The following is a 26,500-nucleotide window of genomic DNA, read 5'->3' as shown; positions in this document are numbered from 1 at the left end:
CTGTGAAGAAGAATAGCGTGATCAACAGTGTCAAAAGCTGCACTGAGGTCAAGTAGTACAAGCATAGTTACACAACCCTGATCAGAGGCCCAAAGAATGTCATTTACTACTTTAACGAGCGCTGTCTCTGTACTGTGATGAGGCCTAAATCCTGACTGATACAGTTCATGTATGCCATTCCTATGTATATATGAGCATAGCTGCTCCGCTACTATCTTTTCCAGGATCTTAGAGATAAAGGGGAGGTTTGATATTGGTCTGTAACTGGACAGCTGACAGGGGTCGAGGTCAGGTTTCTTAATTATTGGTTTGATAACTGCTAATTTAAAAGATTTTGGAACATATCCAATGCTGAGTGAAGAATTAATTATTCTCAACAGGGGTTCTATTATTGCTGGTACTATCTGTTTAAGAAAATGTGTCGGTACAGGATCTAATATACAGGTTGATGAATTTGAAGAAGAGATGAGTGAAATTAGTTCATTCTCTTCAAGGGGAGTAAAGTATTCTAGGTTCTGGTCTGACATGGCTAGATTAACATCTGCATCAATTACATTGTTCGGTTTCAAAACCTCAATTTTATGCCTAATATTTACAATTTTATTATTAAAAAAGTTCATGAAGTCCTCACTATTGCATGATGTTGTTGTGGAGATTTCTGCAGTGGTCTTATTTCTGGTTAATTTGGCTACAGCATTAAATAAGAATCTAGGATTATTTTTATTTTCTTCTATAAGAGTGGAGAGATATGTTGATCTAGCTACACTAAGAGCTTTTCTATAGTTCAGGATGCTCTCCTTCCATGCTATTTGAAATACTAGTAATTTAGTTTGACGCCATTTACGTTCTAATTTCCGAGCGGTCTGTTTTAAAGTGCGCGTGTGATCGTTATACCAGGGAGCAAGTTTTTTATCTCTAATAATTTTTCTTTCGGGGGGCGCCGAGGTTTCCCCGCGGCGCCCCCCGAAGCTAGTTTAACGGCTGCTGGGGTACGCTGTCCTCCGGCCGGAGAGCGTTGCAGCGGTGGTCTGGCGGTCCCTGGCCTCGGCGTCGTCGCGGAAACTCGGAGGCTGGGTCGAGGCCTAGCCGTGACGGGTAGCCCTGTCCCCGGCTAGGTTCACCTACCCAGCGGCCGCGAGCCACCGAAGATCGCTCGGCTCTCTCGCCGCGGTGTTCACCCAAGATGGGCTCGGCGCGCTCGGCCTCACGCAGCGCCTCGGACAGGGACGCCGGTGCCGCTAACCGGAGGTGCTCGCGAAGCCGGTACGGCCGGACTCCCCGAAGGAACGCGCGACGAGCTAGCTCCTCCTGCTGGTCGTGTCCGAAATCCGGATAGCCCTGGCGCGCGAGAGATCGCAGGTCCATGGCGAACGCCCCTAGTGGCTCAGAGGCGCTCCGCACGCGGGTTGCCAACTCCTCGCCCGCGGCCTCGTTACGATCCCCTGCGCCGAAGCGGAAACAGAGCGACTGCTGCAGCTTCACCCAATCCCCCCGCTCATCAACCCGGAGATCTTGCATCGCCCGCAGCGCGTCACCCTCCAACGAGAGGGCCACCCGGACAGCTGTTTCCGCCGGGGACCAGCCCGCGAATTTGGCGGCTAGCTCTACCTGGGCGATGAACGCGTGGGGGTCGCCGGCGCCGTTGTAGGCCGGCAGGCGTAGCTGCAGGTCGCTTCGCTGGCGGACGGAACACGGAGCTGTAGCTTGCTCCGGCGTCGGCGCCATGTCACTGGAGGAATCCGCTCCGAGGTCTAATGCCGGAACCTGGAACGCGCCGCTCCGCTCCGGTCGCCGCTCCTTGCCTGCGCTGGCCCCGTCAGGGAGGGTCTTCCTCCTCAGCTGCTCCGCCACTCGGCGGCCTCTTTGGATCCTCCGGATTTCCTCCGGGGTGCGCTCTAACTCGCGACTCTCCATCCCACTTCTGACACCAATTGTGGCGTTTTTACGCCCGAAAGGATGGTGGAGAGACGAGTTATTACTTTGCTGCCCAATGCAAATGGCTGGGAGTACTTTATTGACTCACACAAGGCAACCAGCAGCATAACAACAACACACACATCACACATATCCTGGCTGAAGCCACTAAACCAAATACCTTTCCCCAACAGGGTGAACACATAACAGCCCCTCCCGCAAAGCATGATGGTCCCCAAGCGAAACCCCGCCCCCGTCACAATATTAATGTGAATAAAAGGCTACAAAGTGGGCTGAAAGACAGTCATGTGTTTTTAATACACAGCAGGAGGTAAGTAGGGATTAGTGTGTGTAGTGCATTACCTGCTCTGCTCATACATTACAGTGGAAGACTCCTTTAATTACATTTACATTCAGGAAATTTTCTATGATGTGCATCGATTCAGAGAGAAAGATCAACCTCTATTAAGACTCTATTGCTTTCTAAATACCAGTAAAAAAAAAAAAAAAACAGTAAATGCTTCATTATGATCTGAAAATTTCTAATATGTTTTTTTCTTAGATCAGTTTTTTTTGTGTATTTTAGTGGAATGCATTAGAATTTATTATTAGTTTTATCCACATTCCAACCAGTCAGAAAAATGAGAAATTAGTGTGATCCTCCTTACCCAGTAGCACATTAGGCATTAAATATACTCAGTAATAAACACACACACATTTTACATTTAGGCATTTGGCAGACGCTCTTATCCAGAGCGACTTACATTTTTATCTCATTACACATCTGAGCAGTTGAGGGTTAAGGGCCTTGCTCAAGGGCCCAACAGTGGCAACTTGGTGGTTGTGGGGTTTGAACCTGAGATCTGACGAACCGTAGTCCAATGCCTTAACCACTGAGCTACCCCTGGCCCCTGACCCCTGTACACACACACACACACACACACACACACACATTTGCATAAACAGTTCTCAGAATAGATCAGCACTTTCAGCAGATGTTCATGGTTCTTCAGACAAACTCACTCAAGCAAAACACACACACTGCACTCGACCTGCTGTTAAAGCTGCTGTTTTAAATCGCTGTCAAAGACACTTCACAACTGAAAAAGGAGACATGATTTCCACATTAAAGCTTTATTTCAGCATAGCTACATTACTGACACCATTTTAGACCACTAAGCATGCTTTAAAGTGTACACTTGATTTCTAGTGAGCGTCACAGCGACTCTTTCGGAACGAGGTGATCTGAGTCGTGTCGTGGTAGGAGACGGTACAGCCGAACACCTCGGCCTCTTCCCAGCGTTCTTTGCTGAGGGTCAGGGTGCTGCTGCGGCTGTAGAAGCCGTTCTTCTGTTCTTCTGTGCTGGTCACAATCCCCTCGTTCACCTCGGCACCATCCACAGTCCAGGTCAGCAGCGCCCCCTGTGGAGAATAGGCTGAGAGCAGGCAGAACAGTGAGGCCGATCCCTCAGAGATCTGCAGAGAGGAGGGAGGGAGCAGAGACACGGAGGGCTTCACCACCGGACCAGCTGAAAAACAGACACACAAACAATTATATTAATGTTAATGTAAATTCTAACATACTGAACTTTGTGATAATAAGACTGTAGATCAGATACACAAGTTTATCTGCACATCGTACAACAAAGCAGAATTCTCGTAACGTCATCCAACCAAACCAAATCTTTATCTTCTGAACAAAACACAGTGTGTATGAATGAGCATTACAGCATGGTGAAGTTATCTCTGTTAATTTAGTTTTTACATGTTAATAATTTTATAATCATTAATAGAAAATAAACAATAAACCAACATTGCTAATTCTTACATTTTTAATATGATGATAAACACAAAGCAAAATTTAATCTTAAAACAAAAATTTCTAATTTGTCTAAAAAAGTAATGAGGTGCTTTAGACTTTAAAAAAAATTACAAAAGCCTTATTTTTTTTTTTATAGGAGCAAAAAAAGAGCTCTGCTCTTCACATCACATTTCCCTTCATTATATAATTTTTTTCCTCATATAAATGTCACACTATTATTTTGCACTAAATTTATACATTTCATTAAATTGTGTAAAAGTCATAATGAATCTCTGAGCTTCTAGAACAAGAAGGCACTTACTTCTTATAATGAGTTTGGAACCGCCACCAAAAGTCCTCCACAGTGATACATTCCTATGAAACTGTCGTACAAAAACCTCTGTCACACTACAGTAAACACACACACACACACACACACACACACAGAATCTAATGCAGAATCTACACACACACACAGAATCTAATGCGGAATCCACACACTGCAGGAGACTAGAGGAGAAATAACACCAAATGAGGGAGTAGTGATGAGATTCACCTCTACAGTTAGAAAACAATATACCTAATAGAAAAATAACTTCATAATGTTGCTCAGATCTAAATACAGTATACCCTGCAGTCAGTCTAAATCCTGATGATTATTATTGAACTTCCGTGATTTCTTCACGACAGAAGAAGGAATTACTTCTTATAAATATTGGCAGGCAAATTTTTAAGATTTTCTCTCTAATTCACTCATTTATGCATCTTAGACCTAAAAGTATTTTACAGAAAATCTCCATCTGACCCCAGAAGCAAAACTTACACAATAACTCTGTAGTAGTGTAAGAATTACAGTAAGATTGGGGGAATGTGGTGAAGGTGTTTCCATACTTGGAGGACACTTTGCATTAGCAGCACATGCTTCAGTGCTCTGGGAGTGTTTATAGCACTGTGACTTTAACACTTCATGACTGAGAGCTGCTGCTACAGCAACTTCACCCACAGCTACCATGACTTTGATCCCCGTCTTCATCTGGACACTGATCCTCTGGACTCAAGGTCAGACACTGCTTCAGATTTTATCTTTACAATCATCTTTTTTAACAAATACATTTATTGTTTCTCTTATAGATTTTTTTTAGTTTCTTTAAGCATTATCCTTATATTATTACAGACTGCAGAGGTCAAGTCACAGTAACACAGAATCCTGCAGTGAAATCTGCTCTTCCAGGAGAAACAGTCATCATCAACTGTAGAACCAGTCCGGCAGTGTATCATCACAGCTCATATGGCCACTACTTATTCTGGTATCAGCAGAAACCTGGAGAAGCTCCTAAATTCCTGATCAAGTTTGCAAATCAGCTACAGTCAGGTTTTCCAGCTCGTTTTAGTGGCAGTGGATCTGGATCTGATTTCACTCTGACCATCAGTGGAGTCCAGACTGAAGATGCAGCAGATTACTACTGTCAGAGTCACCATAGCATCACTGGCTACTGGTTCACACAGTGTTATAGAGTTGTACAAAAACCTCCCTCAGTCAGATTGTAGAGAGACTGCACTGCTGCAGCTGGGAGCGACTGCAGGTGCTGAGTTGGAGGATGTGATACGACACAATGACACTCTGTGGAGGAAAGAAACCACACTAACTCACACTAGACATCTCTCATTAATCATAACACCACACTGCACTTAGTCCACCATCTGTAAAATTAATACTTCTGTTTATTTATTTAAATTATTCTGGTCTTATTTTACATTACTTTTTGTTCAGTCTCTATCACTCATTCTACCCATATTACTGCCTCCTTTTTTTGATATGATATCAGTCACTGTTAATAATCTGCTCCCAGCTTTAGTTGTTTTTTTCTTGTTTCCCTTTCAGGGGACACTTCAGCCTTGCTTTTGATTTTCTTTCGGTCACTGGTGCAAGTCCTCCTGTCCTTACATCCTCCATCCTAACATTTGGGAATGAAGATGGTGTTTCTTCTCTCCACTTCCTGATAAGACTGAGCCCTGCTTTACTCCACAGTGTTATGTGTCAAGTACCCTGTCTCATTTCCCTGCTTCTCTGCTTTCTGTCACACACATCGTGTACTGTCTTATCAAAACTTAGCTCATTTCCTCTTTTTTTAAAGTGTAACTCCCCTTTAGACAAGCCTCTAGTCCCCCTGATTTCTCTCCCCATCTTGAACTATATCCTGAGATTTATTAACTCTTCTCTAAAATAAACTTAGGTTAACATTTTGGAGATGACCTTCCATCCTTTACCAGCTTGAGATATCAGTGTTCACTTTCAAAAGCTACACTCGATGCTGCGTGAAAATGCTATGGGAACATCTTTCTGTGTTGCCGGTTGTGAGGCATGTGTGTATCAATCACGCCAAATCTTGGCATAAATAACCTCGGTCAGGTGATGTCATTTGATGAAGCACACCTGCAGGTTATAAATAGGAGTGAACTGGAAACATTCCTCAGATCTTTTTGTCTTTAGGACCGTATTGTAATTGCGTGTGATGTGTGCAAGTGAATTTAAAAGTATCAAATCACCGTATGGTGGAGTTTCTTAGGAAATTTGTTTTGGAGCGCGATTTCCACACTGACAGTGCAACCATTTGGTCAGGCTCACCCCGCACATTAGACGACGGCTGATTCTGGTTCAGTCTCAGGAGCCGGCGCTTGGACATCAGGATGTCGTCCTAGGTCATCTCCATTCCCTAGGATTGAGATTCAACACCACAAAAAGCGCTCTCTTTTCTGCTCAGAACACAACATATTTGGGTGTCACGTAGGATTTGATCGCAATGCGGGCACAGGTGTCTCCTGCGCGCGTCAAATCCATTTCCAACACCTTGAAGGATACCAAGCTAGGCCAGAAAGTGACTGTACATCAGTTTTAGGTCTCATGGCAGCCACGGTGATACCCAAGGCACCCAACCCCTTCAGCTTCCCAAACACCCACAATAACAAAAGAGATATTTACACTATTTACAATATTTACACGTAAGCATACCGACACGGCCACGATAACAAAACAACAACAAAAAAGAGAGACAACAACAATTAAGAAACAAGAAAAGAAAGAGATTTACACCACAGGCGCGATAACAACAACGTATCTTCCTAAAGCCAATATTCATGTAAACACCACCAAGAACCCACGCGCGCTTCCGGCTTTTGTCCGCGACTTTAAAAAGACGTGCAGGTCCAAGGACGACCCATCACGGAGCACGCCACAGCACGTCCAATTAGGGCGGGGTCACCTGCAAGAAAAGGGAAAGCAACGAGAGAGAGAGAGAAAGAGCGCACACGCTGCAACAAGCAGCTATGCATGCAACACATACATATGCCATCGTAACACCTCCACCCATAAAAGTCAAAATCCCATTTTGACAAGACAACATAGAAATACATTTATATTTACACGACCTAGAAAGTGCGTCTGCTAAAATATTTTCAGTACCCTTCTTGTGGCGTATGTCAAGGTTAAAACTTTGGACCACTAAAGACCACCGCATCAGCCTCTGATTCGAATTTGCCATACGTAGAAGGAAGACTAAGGGATTGTGGTCTGTATAAACTACTACAGGTAGGGAACTACCACCGACATAGACCTCGAATTGTTGAAGGGCAAGGAGTAACGCTAGGGCCTCCTTTTCAATAGTGCTGTAATGCTGCTGTGCTTTAGAATTTTCAATGCGCTAGCATCCACCTCCAGCTTAAATGGTTTGGAAAAATCAGGGGAGGAGAGAACTGGGGCACTACACAAGAGGTCTTTGGCAGCATTAAAGGCGTTATCGCACTCACGACTCCAAACGAAAGCTTTGGACACACTTAATAAGTCTGTTAAAGGGCATACAACAGAGGAAAAATTCTTACAGAACGCACCATAGTATCCAACCATGTCCAGAAAGCAGCGCAGCTCTCTTTTTGACCTGGGAATGGGAAAATTCCTAATTGCCTCCACTTTGGCATTAACAGGACGCACCTGGCCCTGGCCAACCTGCTTACCCAAGTAAGTTACTACGGCTTTTCCAAATTCACATTTTTTTAGGTTCACTGTTAAAGACGCTTTTTTTCCAAACGAGCAAACACTTCATGTAGCGAGTTCATGTGGTCACTCCATGAACTAGAATAAACAACCACATCATCAAGATATGCTTCACAGTTTTTCACACCAGATAACACTTTTTGCATTAACCTTTGAAAAGTAGCTGGAGCGTTTCGCATACCAAAGGCCATAACGGTGTATTGGAGGAAATTATCAGGTGTCACGAATGCGGAGATATCTGACGCACGCTGTGTAAGTGGCACTTGCCAGTACCCTTTTAAAAAATCCAATTTTGTCACAAAGGATGAGGCACCAACACGGTCAACACAGTCCTCCATCCTAGGCAACGGGAAACAGTCTGCCTTGGTGACACTATTGACCTTTCTGTAATCCGTGCAGAACCTGAAGGAAGCATCGGATTTCGGCACAAGCAAACACGGTGAGCTCCACAGGCTCGAACTGGGAATCGCTAGACCATGTACAATCAGGTACTCTACCCCTTTTCTCATCTCTTCTCTCTTTTGCGGATTAACACAATAAGGATGTTGTTTTATCGGTGACGAGTATATAAGTTCAACATCATGAAACAAAACATGAGTTTGCCTGGGGATATCTGAAAAGAGAGAAGAGAATTTATGAATAAGAGAAATCACATACTCTCATGAGTAACCAGACCATCATCCTCAGACCCTACAGCAAAAGACAAAGAAGAAATAGTTACTACAGATGCCATCTCTACCGCAGACTTCACAGACCTTGTCCTACTCACGTAAGTATTAACATGTTAACATGACAAATACGACTTTTCTTTCTACGCTCAGGAGTACGAATTTGATAATTTGTCTCACTCAGCTTCCTTTCCACCACATAGGGTCCCGAAAACCTAGCTTGCAATGCTGAACCTGGAAGTGGAAGAAGGACCAACACCAAATCTCCTGACTGAAAATTTCTTGACACACTTTTTTTGTCAAAACATTTGCAATTGTTTTAAAGACAAATTTGTTTTTGCAATTTCCCATACGTGATTTAAGCGTTCGCGCATTTGAATGACATAATCACACACAGTTACAAGCTTTTTTTCTTTCAATAACAATTGTTCCTTTAAAAGTTTCAGAGGCTCATGCAGCGTATGTCCAAAGACTAATTCAGCTGGACTGAAGCCCATAGATTCCTGCACCGTCTCACGGACTGCAAACATCAACATAGGCAGCCCTTCATTCCAGTTCTTTCCTGTTTCCATACAAAACGCACGCAGCATGGACTTGTACAGTGGCCCAGAAGGGCAAATCATCTTTCCCGTATATGTGTGTGTTTTTTCCCTTGTAAGTGTGTTTTTTCCCTTCAAAATGTATGCTTTTTCTCCTTATAAATATCTTTTTTCCCTAATAAATGTGCTTTTTTCCCTTAAAAATTTCCTTTTTTCCCTTAAAAATGTGTGCTTTTTTACCTTATAAATGTGCTTTTTCCCTCATAAATGTGCTTTTTTTCCCTTAAAAATGTGTTTTTTTTCCTTATAAATGTTTTTTTTTTTTCCTTGAAAATGTGTTTCCTCACCCCTGTAACTGTGTGCTTTTTTCCGTGTAGCCGTCTGCTCTTTCCCGTTTGTCCCGTTTTCTCCCGTATTTTGCAAGCTAAAAGCTAAAGCTAATGCGCAAAGGACTATGGGAGTGGGGTCAAAACTCAACTGAACACAGAACCTTTCCGGATATTAGCTCCAGGACTCAACATCATGGAGTATACAGTTAATTATAGCGTGATAACGTCATAATTTTCACTAAATTTTCAACTGCACACACCTACTAGGTAATGTTTAATATATAAAATTAATCAGATGTTACTGTTTTAGGCACTAATGATAACTTTGTAGCAGTGTTAATACTATTGGAGTGTTTGGGGGAAATGCCGAGCCGAGTGTAAATGGCAGTGATTAAAAGGAATATCATCTCATTTAGACCATTAAACACTGATGTAAACCATCAGCTCCATGGCATCTCTGTAATATACATCCACATATGGATTTATAAGCAAACTAATATCACTATGCTAACCGCTAGCGCTTAGCATGGGGAAACTAACTTGTTCAATAATATATATTATAATATATATAATAACATACAGTGGTGTGAAATACTATTTGCCCCCTTCCTGATTTCTTATTCTTTTGCATGTTTGTCACACAAAATGTTTCTGATCATCAAACACATTTAACTATTAGTCAAAGATAACACAAGTAAACACAAAATGCAGTTTTTAAATGATGGTTTTTATTATTTAGGGAGAAAAAAAATCCGAACCTACATGGCCCTGTGTGAAAAAGTAATTGCCCCCTGAACCTAATAACTGGTTGGGCCACCCTTAGCAGCAATAACTGCAATCAAGCGTTTGCGATAACTTGCAACGAGTCTTTTACAGCGCTCTGGAGGAATTTTGGCCCACTCATCTTTGCAGAATTGTTGTAATTCAGCTTTATTTGAGGGTTTTCTAGCATGAACCGCCTTTTTAAGGTCATGCCACAACATCTCAATAGAATTCAGGTCAGAACTTTGACTAGGCCACTCCAAAGTCTCCAAAGAGGTGGATTTGATGGTGTGTTTTGGGTCATTGTCCTGCTGCAGCACCCAAGATCGCTTCAGCTTGAGTTGACGAACAGATGGCCGGACATTCTCCTTCAGGATTTTTTGGTAGACAGTAGAATTCATGGTTCCATCTATCACAGCAAGCCTTCCAGGTCCTGAAGCAGCAAAACAACCCCAGACCATCACACTACCACCACCATATTTTACTTTTGGTATGATGTTCTTTTTCTGAAATGCTGTGTTACTTTTACACCAGATGTAACGGGACACGCATCTTCCAAAAAAGTTCAATTTTTGTCTCGTCGGTCCACAAGGTATTTTCCCAAAAGTCTTGGCAATCATTGAGATGTTTTTTAGCAAATTGAGACGAGCCTTAATGTTCTTTTTGCTTAAAAGTGGTTTGCGCCTTGGAAATCTGCCATGCAGGCCGTTTTTGCCCAGTCTCTTTCTTATGGTGGAGTCGTGAACACTGACCTTAATTAAGGCAAGTGAGGCCTGCAGTTCTTTAGATGTTGTTCTGGGGTCTTTTGTGGCCTCTCGGATGAGTTGTCTCTGCGCTCTTGGGGTAATTTTGGTCGGCCGGCCACTCCTGGGAAGGTTCACCACTGTTCCATGTTTTTGCCATTTGTGGATAATGGCTCTCACTGTGGTTCGCTGGAGTCCCAAAGCTTTAGAAATGGCTTTATAACCGTTACCAGACTGATAGATCTCAATTACTTTTGTTCTCATTTGTTCCTGAATTTTTTTCGATCTTGGCATGATGTCTAGCTTTTGAGGTGCTTTTGGTCTCCTTCTCTGTGTCAGGTAGCTCTTATTTAAGTGATTTCTTGATTGAAACAGGTGTGGCAGTAATCAGGCCTGGGGATGACTACAGAAATTTAACTCAGGTCTGATAAACCACAGTTAAGTTATTTTTTAACAAGGGGGGCAATCACTTTTTCACACAGGGCCATGTAGATTTGGAGTTTTTTTTTCTCCCTTAATAACGTAAACCTTCATTTAAAAACTGCATTTTGTGTTCAATTATGTTATCTTTGACTAATAGTTAACGTTTTTGATGAGCAGAAACATTTACGTGTGACAAACATGCAAAAGAATACGAAATCAGGAAGGGGGCAAATAGTTTTTCACACCACTGTATAATATATACTGTATATTGTATATGTATGTAGAATGAACTTCCGGTTCCGGGACGAGTACGCTGTGCGCGTCTGTGCTGCCGCTTCGTACCTGGATTGTTTGTTTGTTAGTTAGTTCCTGCTGCATGTCTCCCTGCCATTCTGCTTGGCTGGTTGGAGTATTCCATTTCATATTGCTGATGCTTGAAATAAACTGGACTATAACTATCAACTTTTTGCTGTCTGTGAGTTTGCCACCGGGCCGCTGTCAGCCGTCTGCCCTGTTAGCGTCTCCATCACGCTCGGCTCTTCTGATGGGTGAGTTATCGCTCTCTCAGTCAGTTGCGCTGTTTGCTTACTGCTTGCTATTTGGGGGTGCTGTCTCCTATTTAGTCCTATTTAGAGCTGGAGAGGCCATCTTTTTGCGCGGCACATCAATTGCCTTAAAATCATGGCTCTATTTTAGGCCCTAAAGCACTTCCTCCAGCAGTTGAGACTACCATGTCCTACTGCGGGTGGACAGCACTATGGCAGTCTCATATATTAATCGCCAGGGCGGACTGTGCTCGCGCCGCTAAATAGCTAGCGCACGAGATTCCTGTCCCTTAGGGCGATTTACCAGGTAATGGGAAAATTTCATGTAGCTGAGGTGGACCTCTTCGCCTCGCAAGATCAGCAAATGTCCCCTTTACTACTCTCAGTCAAGCTGGTCTTCTAGCCAGCGTAATTAAGACTATTCTAAGTACTAGGGCTGCCTTCCCTCAAATAGAATGTATTTGAAAGTTGGTGCATGACGAAGCAGGTAGACTCAGTCCACTGCCGAATTGTTTTAGTGCTGGAGTTTCTGCAAAAAAAACTAAATAAATTTATCCTCTGGCTTGTGCCCCCTTGTTGAACTACTAGAGTCAGCGCCTCAGGTTTCTGACCCTTAAGATGGTTTTTCTAATTGGTGTTACCTCTCGAAGAGCATCGGAGATCTCTATTGTTTTTGAAGCCTTCTGTCCTCCGCCTTTACAGCTTCGGAGCAGGAGAGACTTTACTCACTGTGTCCAGTACGTGCTCTTTAGATTTACGTCCACCGCATCAGCCAGTGGCGTAAGTCAGAGCAGCTTTTATATGTTTCGGGGCCACAAGCTGCGTGAGAGATGCTATTGCCCTCTCCTATGAGGCGCGTGGGCTCACTTCACCTCTAGGAATCAGGGCTCATTTAACCAGGGGAATCGCCTCATCTATTGCACTAGCAAGAGGTATTCCCTTGCAGCAAGTATGTGATGCGGAGGGTTGGTCCTCTCCGAACACATTTGCCAACATGCATCCTATTGTTTGGAAGCCTTCTGTCCTCCGCCTTTACAGCTTCGGAGCAGGAGAGACTTCACTTACTGTGTCCAGTACGTGCTCTTCAGATTTATAACCTGCAGGTGCGTCTTATCAGATGACATCACCTGACCGAGGTTATAAAAGCCAAAAATTTGGCGCATTTGGTACACACATGCTTCACAACCGGCAACATGACAAGATGTTCCCATAGCGTTTTCACGCAGCATCTCGTTCCCGCCTTTTCAGGGAACAGGGTTACAGCAAAGTAACCCGAGACGTTTTATAAGTTTATAAATTATCGTGGTCCTATTTCTCATGACTGAAGTTGTTTGGTGCAAAATTGGCTCTTTTGTTTCTCCTAACATTTGGGATTGGAGCTGATGTTCCTTCTTTCCATTTCCTCTTTTTTAAAGTGTAACCCACTTCAGACAAGCCTGTAGTCCTCCTGAGGTCTCTCCCTCTTCCAACTCCTATATCTCAATATTTATCATCTTACCTTTAAAACACAATATTGTAAACATATTGTACATAGTCATCCATCATTCACCAGTGTGAGGTATCAGTGTTATCTGACTCTTCCTCACTCCCTCAATCCTCCCCTTCTTATCTTCTTTCTCTGTGGCTTTCAGCATCCAATGTTTCTGTATGAATCTCAGCATGTTTGGCTGCTCTTCATCTGAAACGAAATCTCACAAGTCTGCAGCTACAGTATATTTATAGAGATGCATCACTAAGATAAGATAAGATAAGATAGGATAAGATAAGGAGTAGATAAGATAATATATACCACAGTGAAGAAATTTCTATGTTACAACAGCAAAGAAAAATAAAGTAGGGACAGTACAGTGTATAAATACAAAAGTAAAAGCAAAAGCAATCCAATAATTATAGTTTCAATCAAATTTCAAATTGCAATAGCGAATATAATATTGCACAATTTAAAAAGGTGTTATTGCACAGTTGCAATAAATTTGATGTATGTTGTGACTGTTATGGAGAACTATTGTGTAACAACATTTCACAGGATAAGAAACTGTGTAGTATTAGAAAACTATCTGACTTTTCCTCCTCATACTGTATCAGAGTCACAAAATGGGAAATGAGTTTGAAAAGCATGATGAAATATGTATAAATTATAATTATTAAATTGTCCCAGATGAGCAGAACTCAGGAATGTCATGTGTACAGTAGCTCAACTAAGTGAGAGAGAGAGAGAGAGAGAGAGAGAGAGAGATCTTAACACACTTTATGAAAGAAAAAAATTGTAAACTTATTTACATGTTTTCTTACGGTCAAAAGCTTTTGTTCTCCACATCTTAGCACTCCATTCTGTAGTAATGGCTTCCACATCTGCCATCTCTGGTGTTTTTCAGTTCGTGAAGCTTGTCTGGAGATGGCAGATGTGGAAGCCAGTACTGCAGGATGAAGTGCTAAGATGTGGAGAACACATGCTTTTGACCGTGAGACAGTAAGCTAAAAGGATACAGTAAAATGAGTTTTTGTAACTGTAATCTATCGAAGCTACAGAACACAGCAAGAGACTTGTCGTGACTACAGTGGATTCATGCCGAATCGCCCCCTAAGCTGCCCGGCTGCACAACCCAGTGCAGACAGCGCTGCCTTTCATGTCTGATATCGCCTGCAGTCAAAGCACTTCAGTTGCTCCAAGGTGGCAAAAACTATGAAACCCCCACTTTACAGTAGAATTTTACATTAAGTGTTCCTTTTATGTTGTTAAAAACCATTAAAATCTGCTAGCAGAAAGGCAGAACGTGGGGCAAACAAATTTATTTAAGCAGGCCAGCTCCTTCATAATTTCCTCATCCTAATAAATAGGGGCACATTTGATATTATGTTTTCTAAATTTAATCTGAAGGTATTCATAAATGTGTCCTGTTATGCACTGATTCATTTATACTGGGTCCAGAATGGACATAAACACTGTTCTCAGAAGGTCTAATTCATTCTGAGGTAAAAGAAAGTCAGAAGCTGATTTTCAGTGTAAATTCAGTGTACAGTTTTGACACAAGTAGGAATGGATGAGGATCTGAACTCCTCCATCTTATTAATATAAAATAAGTCTTTACCTGTCAGTTCACTCAAGCATAAACCCTGCAGTAAAGAAAGAGATGAAAGCAGCTTCCTGCTCCACACCCAGCTAAACACACAGAGTCAGTGTTAAGCAGTAAATCAGAGAGCAGTGTAGAGGAAGTGAGATTCACATGAAGACGGCTGAGTGATCCTCTTTCTCCCAGAATAGAGCAGCACTTTCACCAGATGTTCAAGTTTCTTCAGCCAAACTCACTGAAGCACAACACACAGCACTGAATCTACAGCTAAACACACTCTCTCATCACACTGATAATGACTATTAACTGGAATAAAACAAGACACAATGTCCAAAATGAAGCTTTATTTCAGCAGAGCAAAACTACAGGAAGAGCAACAGGACAGTGAAGAGAGTAAAGACAGAAATGTCAGCATTGTGTAGAACTGAAACTCTATTGTAGATGGATGTGTAAGCAGCTCAGTGTTAAATTCTATCTTGGAGCTGTTAGTCTTCACACTGGCTCTTTCTGAACGTGACCGGATGATTGACACCAGCATGGGAGACTGTACAGACAAACTCCTCCCCCTTTTCCCAGACTGCTTTGCTGAGGGTCAGGGTGCTGCTGCGTGTGTAACCGTCCTTCTTCTGTTCTTCTGCGCTGGTCAGAACCCCGTCCTTCACCTCTGAGCCGTCCACTCTCCAGCTCACCAGCGCCCCCTGTGGAGAGTAGGCAGACAGCAGGCAGAGCAGCGAGGCGGATCCCTCACACAGGTGCAGAGAGGAGGGAGGGAGCAGAGACACGGAGGGCTTCACCGTGGGACCGGCTGGAGAAGACAAACACACAATAAACACACATTTACACACACTTACACAACATTTACTCATTACTGCTTATTCACATGACTGCAGTTCAGTAGAACCACTCAGCAGGAGAAGATTTACTAGTTACTGGTTATATTGTGGAGCGACTCAGACTTTGATCAGCTTTATTCTGTGTTAAACACTTCTTACTGATGTGTAATATAAAGTGCTCCCTGTGTGATAGTAGTAAATGGATCTGATTACACAAATGTTCATTGGTTAACACAAACACACAGCAGCATTCGTCTGTATTTTACATCAGCACAGAGACTTTAGAACAATTTACACTAAACTTCAGATATGAACCAGTGACCAGGTTTAAACTCACCAACACACACAGAGTATTTATTATATTTTCATTATTCACTCATTTATTATTTTACTATTTTACAGTAAAGAGTTACTTATAAATAAATTACTGATAACTATACACAAATTTTTTTTATTTAACTCATGTAAATGATGAGCCGAAGTTATTTTTCTTTACTTTTAGACTCCTAAAAGAAGTAAAAGTGACTTACCAATGATGAGTTTGGTTCCTCCACCGAAAGTGTACCACAGTGATACATTCTAATTAAACCGTCGTACAAAAACCTTAGTTACACTACAGTGACCACACACACACACACACACACACACACGCGCAAACACACACACACATTTCCATAAAGAGAGGTTCCACTTTGCATTAGCAGCTCATGCTTCAGTGCTCTGGGAGTGTTTATAGCGCTGTGACTTTAACACTTCATGACTGAGAGCTGCTGCTACAGCAACTTCACCCACAGCTACCATGACTTTGATCCCCGTCTTCATCTGGACACTGATCCTCTGGACTCAAGGTCAGACACTGCTTCAGATTTTATCTCTACAATCATCTCTTTATACAAATACACATTTTTATGTATTATAATGTTTCAGTTTCATGGTAAATTATAATATATATTTTTACAGAGTGCAGAGGTCAAGTCACAGTAACTCAGACTCCTGCAGTAAAATCTGCTCGTCCAGGAGAAACAGTCACCATCAACTGTAGAACCAGTCAGGCAGTGTACAAGGACTCTAATGGTGACCGCTTACACTGGTATCAGCAGAAACCTGGAGAAACTCCTAAACTCCTGATTAAACTTGCAAATCAGCTACAGTCAGGTTTTCCAGCTCGTTTCAGTGGCAGTGGATCTGGATCTGATTTCACTCTGACCATCAGTGGAGTCCAGACTGAAGATGCAGCAGATTACTACTGTAAGAGTTTACATTACATCAGTAGCAACTGGCTGTTCACACAGTGTTATAGAGTCGTACAAAAAACCTCCCTCAGTCAGATTGTAGAGAGACTGCACTGCTGCAGCTGGGAGCGACTGCAGGTGCTGAGTTGGAGGATGTGATACGACACAATGACACTCTGTGGAGGAGAGGAACCACACCACACTAACTCACAACTTACATTAGAAATCTCTCAAAAATCATAATACCACACTGCACTCAGTCCACCCCATGGCCACTACTGTACAATTAATACTTCTATTGATTCATAAATGTTTCTGCTCCTTTTTCTCATGACTGAAACTGTTTGGTGGATAATCATCTGTTTTGTTCAGTCCCTATCACTCATCCTACCCATATTACAGTCTCAGATGCTGTCCTGATATCAGTCAACGTTAATAATCTGCTCTTAGCTTTAGGTGTGTTTTTCTTGTCCTTTTCAGGACACACTTCAGCTCTGCTCTGGATTCTCCCTCAGTCACTGGTGTAACTCCTCCTGTCCTCACAGACTCTCTCTTAACATTTGGGAATTAAACTGGTGTTCCGTCTCTCCCCTTCCTGATAAGACTGAGCCCTGCTTTACTTCATAGTATTATGTGACACCAGCTTTCCTGCTTTCTCTGCATTTTCTCATACAGATCTTCTACTGTCTCATTTTAAGATTTTATTCTAATCTAATATGAAATTCAAATTATTACCCATAAATCATTGTTCTTAGCTCTGAGATCTCATTTTCTTTCTTTTTATTGTGTAACCCCCTTTAGTCAAGCCTCCAGTCCTCCTGACTCCCCACTCTCTCTCTCTTTACAACTCCTATATCCAGAGATTTAACATCTCTCTTTTAAAACATACTAATGTAAACCTTTTGGATCTGACCATCCATCCTTCACCAGCATGAGATATCAGTGTTATCCCACTTCACTTTTCACACCATTACTTAGTATTCTGCACTCTTCTTCTCCCTGCTCTTCCTACAAGTAACTATACCTCTCCCTCACTCCCTCAATCCTTCCCTCCTTCTTTTCTTTCTCTGTCTCTTTCAGCATCCAATGTTTCTATGTGAATCTCAGTATGTTTTCGAAGCTCTTCAGCCATGAACTAATTTACAGCAAGTCTGAGTTGCAGTATATTACTAGAGATGCATTACTATGATATATTTTGTGATTGTTGGGAGAACTGTTGTGCAACAATATCTGGCAGGACAATCAAACGTTGGGTAGTTTTACAAAACTATCTAACTTTCTCTCCTGATGCTCACTCACTCCCTCACATATCGTCTATACTGCCTTATCCTGTCTTCAGGGTTGCAAAGGACTTATCTCAGTTCCAGTGAAGATGACTTAGGGCACAAGGCGGGGTACACCCTGGACAGTACAGCGCAGGGCACACACACACACACTCATTCACACACTACATGCAATTTTGGGAACACTAATTAGCATAATCTGCAGGTCTTTGTACTGTGGGAGGAAACCAGAGTACCCGGAGGAAACCCACCAAGCACTGAGAGAACATGCAAACTTAAACCCGGACCCTGGATGTGCAAAGCGACAGTGCTAACCACTACACCACCATGCCGCCTCTCTTATGATATCTCATCACAATTTTTGTTTATTGTCCTGGCCCACAGGTGATGGAATAAACATCCTCTAAAAAACTGAACATCTGCAGCACTATCAGGCTTCAAACAAAGAACTTTATTCAGTCACCAAGCGCTTAAATAAACACTAATAAAAAACTTCATCTTGTGCTGTTGTTTTCTTTCTGCACTAATATTAACTTCTCTCTAACAGGAATTTAGCCTCATAATATTTTATTAGTTTATGAGGATGTGTTTTATTGTAGACCACCAAAGCACATGTACGTCTATAAGTCACTCTGGATAAGGGGATGTTCCCAGTGCTGTAGATGTAAATATGCTTAAGAGACAGTGCAATACTACTTCTTGTGCTGCGGTTCAGGTCTCACTCCTGTTTGATGGTTTATTGAGTCAGGAATCACGTAGCATTAAGGTGTTGTTTTAATGTGATCTGATTTCTCCAGCTGATGGCCCAGTTTTATACATGACCTCTGATCACTTTTTTCTTGTCCTGTCTTTATAGAAGTTTTATTATCAGTTTGTCTCACCTGTGTCTTGTTTTTTTGTCATGCTGATACACTTTGCTGCTATTCTGTTCAATTTGTAAGGGAAGATATAGATTACTGCATTTGGAACTTTTTTGCTTCATTAAGAACACATGGCTCTCTCAGCCCACTTTGTAACCTTTTATTTGAATCAATTAGATTGTTTCATCGAGTTAATGCAGAATTTCCAGCAAACAGTGTAAATGACGGCTGTCTCTCAAATCTCCTGATATATGTTACTGAAGGTCTCCCTCTCCTCTCTTCAGAACAGAAGAAAGAGCTTAAACTGATATTTAATCTTTATTTAGTTCTGGTCATGTAGTTTTGAGTCTGTCAGCATCTTCAAGCTCAGAAATAACAGACTGCTCTGAGTTAATCATGACGTAACTACTCAGCATATACGTACAGGAATGCTGTGTATAACCTTTATCCAATTTTGGATGTGTTAATACACAGCAGGAGGTAAGTAGGGATTAGTGTGTGTAGTGCATTACCTGCTCTGCTCATACATTACAGTGGAAGACTCCCTTGAGTACATTTACATTTAGGAAATTTCCTATGATGTGCATCGACTCAGAGAGAAAGATCAAACTCTATTAAGACTTTATTACTTCCTAAAAAAAGGAGTAAATGCTTCATTATGATCAGAAATTTTCTAAAGTTTTTGTCTTGAATCTTTGTTTTTTCTTGTATTTAAGTGGAATGCAGTACAATTTACAGTATTGATAGTTTTAGGCACCATCTAACCAGTCAGAAAAATTAGAAATGAGTGTGATCCTCCTTACCTAGTAGCACATTAGCCATCAAAAACACACACACACACACACACACACACACACACACACACACACACTTGCATGAACAGTTTCCAGAATAGATCAGCACTTTTAGCAGATGTTCATGGTTCTTTAGACAAACTCACTCAAGCACAACACACACACTGCACTCGACCTGCTGTTAAAGCTGCTGTTCCAAATCGCTGCCAAAGACACTTCACAACTGAAAAAGGAGACATGCTTTCCACATTAAAGCTTTATTTCAGCATAGCTACACCACTGATACCATTTTAGACAACTAAGCATGCTTTAAAGTGTACACTTGATTTCTAGTGAGCGTCACAGCGACTCTTTCGGAACGAGGTGATCTGAGTCGTGTCGTGGTAGGAGACGGTACAGCCAAACACCTCGGCCTCTTCCCAGCGTTCTTTGCTGAGGGTCAGGGTGCTGCTGCGGCTGTAGAAGCCGTTCTTCTGTTCTTCTGTGCTGGTAACAATCCCCTCGTTTACCTCGGCACCATCCACGGTCCAGGTCAGCAGCGCCCCCTGTGGAGAATAGGCTGAGAGCAGGCAGAACAGTGAGGCCGATCCCTCAGAGAGCTGCAGAGAGGAGGGAGGGAGCAGAGACACGGAGGGCTTCACCACCGGACCAGCTGGAGAAAACACACACACACACACACACACACACACACACACACAAACAGTTATATTAATGTTATTGTAAACTCTAACATACTGAACTCTGTGATAATAAGACTGTAGATCAGATACACAAGTTTATCTTAACATACTGAACAACAAAGCAGAATTCTCGTAACGTCATCCAACCAAATCAAATCTCCATCTTCTGAACAAAACACAGTGTGTATGAATGAGCATCACACCACGGTAAAGTTATGTATGTTTATTTATTTTTTTTACATAATGTTAATAATTATTTTGTGGCTCATCATTAATAAAAAAAAGCAATAACCCACCATTGTTCATGATTTATTCTTACACACATTTTCAGGACTATGATAAATTAGAGCAACACAAAGCAAAATTTAATCCACTAAAAACTAATATTTCAAATTTGTCTTAAAAAGTTTTAGACTGAATTTTACAAAATAAGACAAAAGCTGATATTTTACAGAAGCAGCTCTGCGCTTCACATCACATTTCTCTTCTTCATAAAAAATGTTTTTTTCTTTATATTAATGTTAAATTATAATTTTACAGTAAATTTATACATTTTATTAAATTGTGTAAAAGTACTAATAAATCTCTGAGCTTCTAGAAAAAGAAGGCACTTACTTCTTATAATGAGTTTGGAGCCGCCACCAAAAGTGTACCACAGTGATACATTCCAATGAAGCCGTCGTACAAAAACCTCTGTCACACTACAGTGAACACACACACACACACACACACACACACAAATAGTTATATTAATGTTAATGTAAACTCTAACATACTGAACTCTGTGATAATAAGACTGTAGATCAGATACACAAGTTTATCTGCACATCGTACAACAAACCAGAATTGAAACACCAAATGATAGACTAGTGAGAAACAGTCAGAAACTAGTACAGTCAGCAACACAATATACCTGATACAGAAATAATTTTATAATGTTGACATCTAAAGCTCCCCTGCAGTCAGTCTGAATCCTGATGAATTAAAGTAAATTACTAAACTTGTCATTTTTTCACTACAGAAGAAAAAAATAACTTCTGATAAATATTGGCAATGGTTAATTATAATATCAACAATCCACAATCACCATCAACTGTGATGATTCCCCCTGTGAAATGTTCGTAATATCTCACAAACAAAAAAGCCGATTTTGTCTTTTCCTCATAAAGTGTTTAGGCGAAATTCCACCCATACTGTACAAGTGTGACAAATATGCAAAGAAAAAAAATCAGGAAGGGGCAAATACTTTTCTATGGCACTGCACATGTAGTCAGATTGTTCCACTGGGATGAAACTGTGCCAGGTGGCGTTATAGCACTTACTAACTTTACACTGATCTGAACAACTTTGAATAATGAACTTATTGTTCTTTACTTTGTTTCTTTGTTTTTACAAATATGACCCAATATATGTTCAGTAAAACTTTTTTATTTACCTTTTTGTTTGTGTTATATTTTTATACTAGTATGTGGTTTTAAAAATGAATCTCCACTTTAATGAGCCAGTGTATTATGATGTGGGATGTGGTGGGCTGCTGGATCCAGCCTCGCTGTCCCTGACCGTAATGTTAGAGCCATCAGAGCGGAACGGGAACTAAATAAAATAAAATTTTTCTATTTTTTTTTCTATTTAATTTCTATCGTATTTCTTTTATTCATATTTATTTCTTATTTGTAAACTTTAATTCTCTTTTAGGGTCAATGGCAAAATTTTCTATCATATTTCTTCTATTGATATTTATTACTTATAAGTTTTAATTCTCTTTTTAAAGTCACTGGCGGTCGTATAAGCATTTCACTACATTTCGTACTGTGTATGTTTGTGTATGTGACAAATAAAATTTGAATTTGAATTTGAATTTGGAACTTTCCTTCACACCAAAGGCAGAATCTGTTTATTAGAATCATTTCACAGCATTTACCTCTAAAGCTTTTTCTTATTTTCGTGTAACTTTCATCTCCACCTTTTCTTCTTCCTCCTTTTCATTTATTAAAATTATTATTAATTTGCTCAAAAAAATTCGCTGCATCGAGAAAGGATCCATATCTCTCCCTCCATAAATTAAAAGTGAAGGTGTCTAATTAATATTGAGGGAGGGCAAAACATCCGCATGTGCGCATTATTTTTTAATGTTGCAGCATAACAGTCCGTTAATTCATGTACTGATGAGATGGACAAAGTGGTCGATGCCCGTTCTTTTATTTGATGCATTGTCGGGCTATAGTACAACTTTTCGGGTGGATCCCGCACTTAAATCAAACTAAAAACTACTGAAAAGAAAACCAAACTCAGGCTCTGTATCCCAGCTTACATCTCGCATTCGCATTCACACACACCGGACCTCATTACCCACAATGCATCTCCCGCAATGGACTACACTCCCATAAACAGCTGTCGTAAATCAACCTCTTTCTCCTGCAACAACACGCTCTTTGTCGGCAGCGCCCGTGCGATTGACGCACTTATCCATATGAGTGTGAAAAAGATGTAATATTATGGTTTCCGTCATTTTTTATATATTTGTGTACTGACTGGGCCGATCTTGGCAGGCGGCCCACCAGGAAAACTCCCGGTTCTTCAGATGGCCAGTCCGCCACTAAAAGAGATTGCACTGCTGCAACTGGGAGCGACTGCAGGTGCTGAGTTGGAAGATGTGATACGACACAATGACACTGTGTGGAGGAGAGGAACCACACCACATTAACTCACAGCAAAACAATAACAATTAGAAATCTATCAGTAATCATAACACCACAGTACACAGACTCCATAATGGCTACTACTATTAAAAAATATATTGTATAATTATATACTTCTATTACTTCTATTTCTCTTTCTCATGACTGGATAGTTTTAGTTTTTGTTCAGTCTCTATCACTCATCCTACCCATATTACATTGTCAGACTCTGAACTGATGTCAGTCACTGTTGATATTCTGCCCACAGCTACCCTTATTACCTACTCTGTTTTCTAATCTGTGAAGAAGAATGCCATGATCAACGGTGTCAAAAGCTGCACTGAGATCGAGTAATACAAGCATTGTTACACAACCCTGATTAGAGGCCAATAGGAGGTCATTTACTACTTTACCGAGTGCTGTCTCTGTACTGTGATGGGGCCTAAATCCTGACTGATACAGTTCATGTATGCTATTTCTATGTAGATATGAGCATACTGTAGCTGCTCCGCTACTATCTTTTCCAGAATCTTAGAGATAAAGGGGAGGTTTGATATTGGCCTGTAACTGGACAGCTGACAGGGGTCAAGGTCAGGTTTCTTAATAATCGGTTTAATAACTGCTAATTTAAATAATTTTGGAACATAGCCAATGCTGAGTGAGGAATTAATTATTCTCAACAGGGGTTCTGTTATTGCTGGTACTATCTGTTTAAGAAAATGCGTTTAAGGAAACTAAAAGTTAGTTTAACATTTGCATCAATTGCATTGTCTGGTTTCAAAGCTTCGATTTTATGCCTGATATTTACAATTTTATTATTAAAAAAGTTCATAAATTCCTCACTGTTGCACAATGTTGTTGTGGAGATGTCTGAAGTCGTCTTATTTCTAGCTAATTTGGCTACGGTCTTAAATAAAAATCTAGGATTATTTTTGTTATTTTCTATAAGAGTGGAGAGATGTGTTGATCTAGCTACACTAAGAGCTTTTCTATGATTCAGGATGTTCTCCTTTCATGCTATTTAAAATACTAACAATTTAGTTTGATGCCATTTATGTTATAATTTCCAAGCTGTCTGTTTTAAAGTACATGTGTGGTCGTTATACCAGGGAGCAAGTTTCTTATATCTAATAATTTTTTGTAGAGTCTCCTATAACCAGAGCTCTTTCAGCTCTTTCAGCGGGAACATCACTGAGGAGAGCAAACGTTGGACACGTGAAGTGCAAAAGAGGTGTGCTCTGGTGGGTTAGCCTTAGTGTTAGCTTTGGCTGAACGAGTATCCCGCCGAGTCGTCACCCACTCGCCCTGCTGTGAGGGCTCCTATGCCGGAGCCCAGACTTTCTGCTATGGGAATAACACCCTCTCTAAAGTCTGGATGCGCTCCTCTAACGCTGATATCTTCTCTATCAGAGTGCTCACTAACACACACCTATCACAAGTAAAATTATCACTAATGACGGAGGAAGAATGTCCAAACATCCTGCACTCCACACACTGAATGAGCTGGATGGTAGACATGATAACGTACCTTGTGTGTCGGGGTTTAGCAGTTTCGAGCTGAATTCTGTTTGTTGTTTTTATACGAAGAAACTCGCGCATTCTCCAAAAAGCGCAAAAAAAACGCAAAGAACGCGAAGCCCAGTAGTATGTAAATGTAAAAACTAGTTTCTATTAATATTATTATCGTAAAAATGGAAAAGCTATATAATTTAAACGCTGATACAAACGCAAAACTTTCACAGCAACAATACAAAAACAGGAAACTACATCACAAACAGGAAGCTGGACACATTACAGCGGTACAGGAGGTATTGCAGGTAGTGCGCATGCGCGAAGTCGTGTGCTGCCTATTACAAACGCTCCTGAACTTCTAATACTATTTTCCTCTATTTCTTATTCTATTTCTTCGTTTTTTTTATTCTGCTAATTCGTGTTTGCTTTTTTGTGTTCCGTAAAACCGCATATTGTTTTTTCGGCATGTCAACATGTGGGCTACAAAGGTTTTGGTGCTTATGTTCCTCGCAGCTCAACTTCTCAGCGCAGTGGCGCAACAACTCAAAGCAGCGCGCATTGTTTACACCAGAGATCAGCTGATTGACCTGAAGCCAGCCGCTTTAGCTCCAAAACCAGAGGAAATCCCTGTGGAAATTCGGCGTAAGACACACAGAGGATGCAAAGGAAATAAAAAGCTACGGAGGAAGAGGGAGGCTTTGAGACAACGAAGGCTTACAGAAAAAACTTATAAGCCGTGTCTCCCTACAATCACTATGGGGAATGTAAGATCACTGGGAAATAAGATGGACGAACTGACGGCGCTAACACAGAGCCAGAGGGAGTATCGGGAGTGCAGTTTAATGTGCTTCACGGAGACATGGCTGCACCAGGATATTCCTGATGTTAACACTATGATCAGCGGCTTCCACACGGTTCGTGCCGACAGAGACTGTGCATCGAGCGGTAAGCGCAAAGGGGGAGAGCTGGCTGTGCTCATGAATAAACGGTGGTGTTACCCAGCTCACATTACTGTTAAAGAGCGCATCTGCTGCTCGGATGTTGAACTGTGTGCTGTCGGACTTCGCCAATATTATCTACCCAGGGAGTTTTCACATGTAATCATGGTGGCTGTTTATGTTCCCCTCTCTGCAAACCCGAACACAGCATGTGACGTCATTCACTCTGCAATAGCCCGGTTACAGACTCAGCATCCGAATGCATTTATTGCTATTTCGGGTGATTTCAACCACGTGAATATGAATAGGACACTTTCTACTTTCACCCAGTTTGTGAACTGCCCTACCAGGGAAGAAAGGACATTAGACATGCTGTATGCTAATGTTAAGGATGCTTACAGCTCTTCCCCCTCCCCCCACTGGGAAGGTCTGATCACAACTTGATTCACCTCTCACCCTGCTATGTGCCTGTTGTGAAGAGTTTGCCAGCTACTCCAAAAATAGTGAGGAGATGGACAGATGAGGCCAATATGACACTACAGGACTGCTTCGAGGTGACAGACTGGCAGGCACTTTGTGAACCACACAATGACGACATTGACGGTCTTACTGAGTGTGTCACGGGATACATTAACTTCTGTGTGGACACCATTGTCCCAGCAAGGACTGTCTGCTGTTACCCAAACAACAAGCCATGGATAACAAAGGACATTAAAACCCTACTGAATGTCAAAAAGAGGGCCTTTAAGGCTGAAAACAGGGAAGAGGTGCGAGAAATACAGCGGAAGCTGAAATCAAAGATCAGGGAGGCCAAGGAGGCTTACAGAAGAAATTTGGAGAGGAAACT

The 26,500-nt window shown here is 41.5% G+C and overlaps 1 long non-coding RNA gene and 1 gene segment (V, D, J or C); both read right to left on the bottom strand.

The window, feature by feature from the left end:
* Positions 1–15,172: 15,172 nt before the first annotated feature.
* On the bottom strand, positions 15,173–16,243 carry LOC128515838 (uncharacterized). Its single transcript, XR_008356711.1, has 2 exons — positions 16,207–16,243; positions 15,173–15,648 (listed from the first exon to the last, which is right to left on the bottom strand). It is a non-coding gene; the product is annotated as an uncharacterized LOC128515838 (long non-coding RNA).
* A 3,915-nt stretch (positions 16,244–20,158) lies between these two features.
* On the bottom strand, positions 20,159–24,802 carry LOC128516720 (immunoglobulin lambda constant 6-like). The segment is given in 3 exon segments: positions 20,159–20,497; positions 21,141–21,226; positions 24,732–24,802. Coding segments are annotated over 3 exon segments (480 nt in total).
* Positions 24,803–26,500: the final 1,698 nt, after the last annotated feature.

The sequence above is a fragment of the Clarias gariepinus genome, chromosome 2 (assembly GCF_024256425.1).
Source record: "Clarias gariepinus isolate MV-2021 ecotype Netherlands chromosome 2, CGAR_prim_01v2, whole genome shotgun sequence".
Classification (NCBI taxonomy): domain Eukaryota; kingdom Metazoa; phylum Chordata; class Actinopteri; order Siluriformes; family Clariidae; genus Clarias; species Clarias gariepinus.
This window is presented reverse-complemented; position numbering and strand designations above follow the sequence as displayed.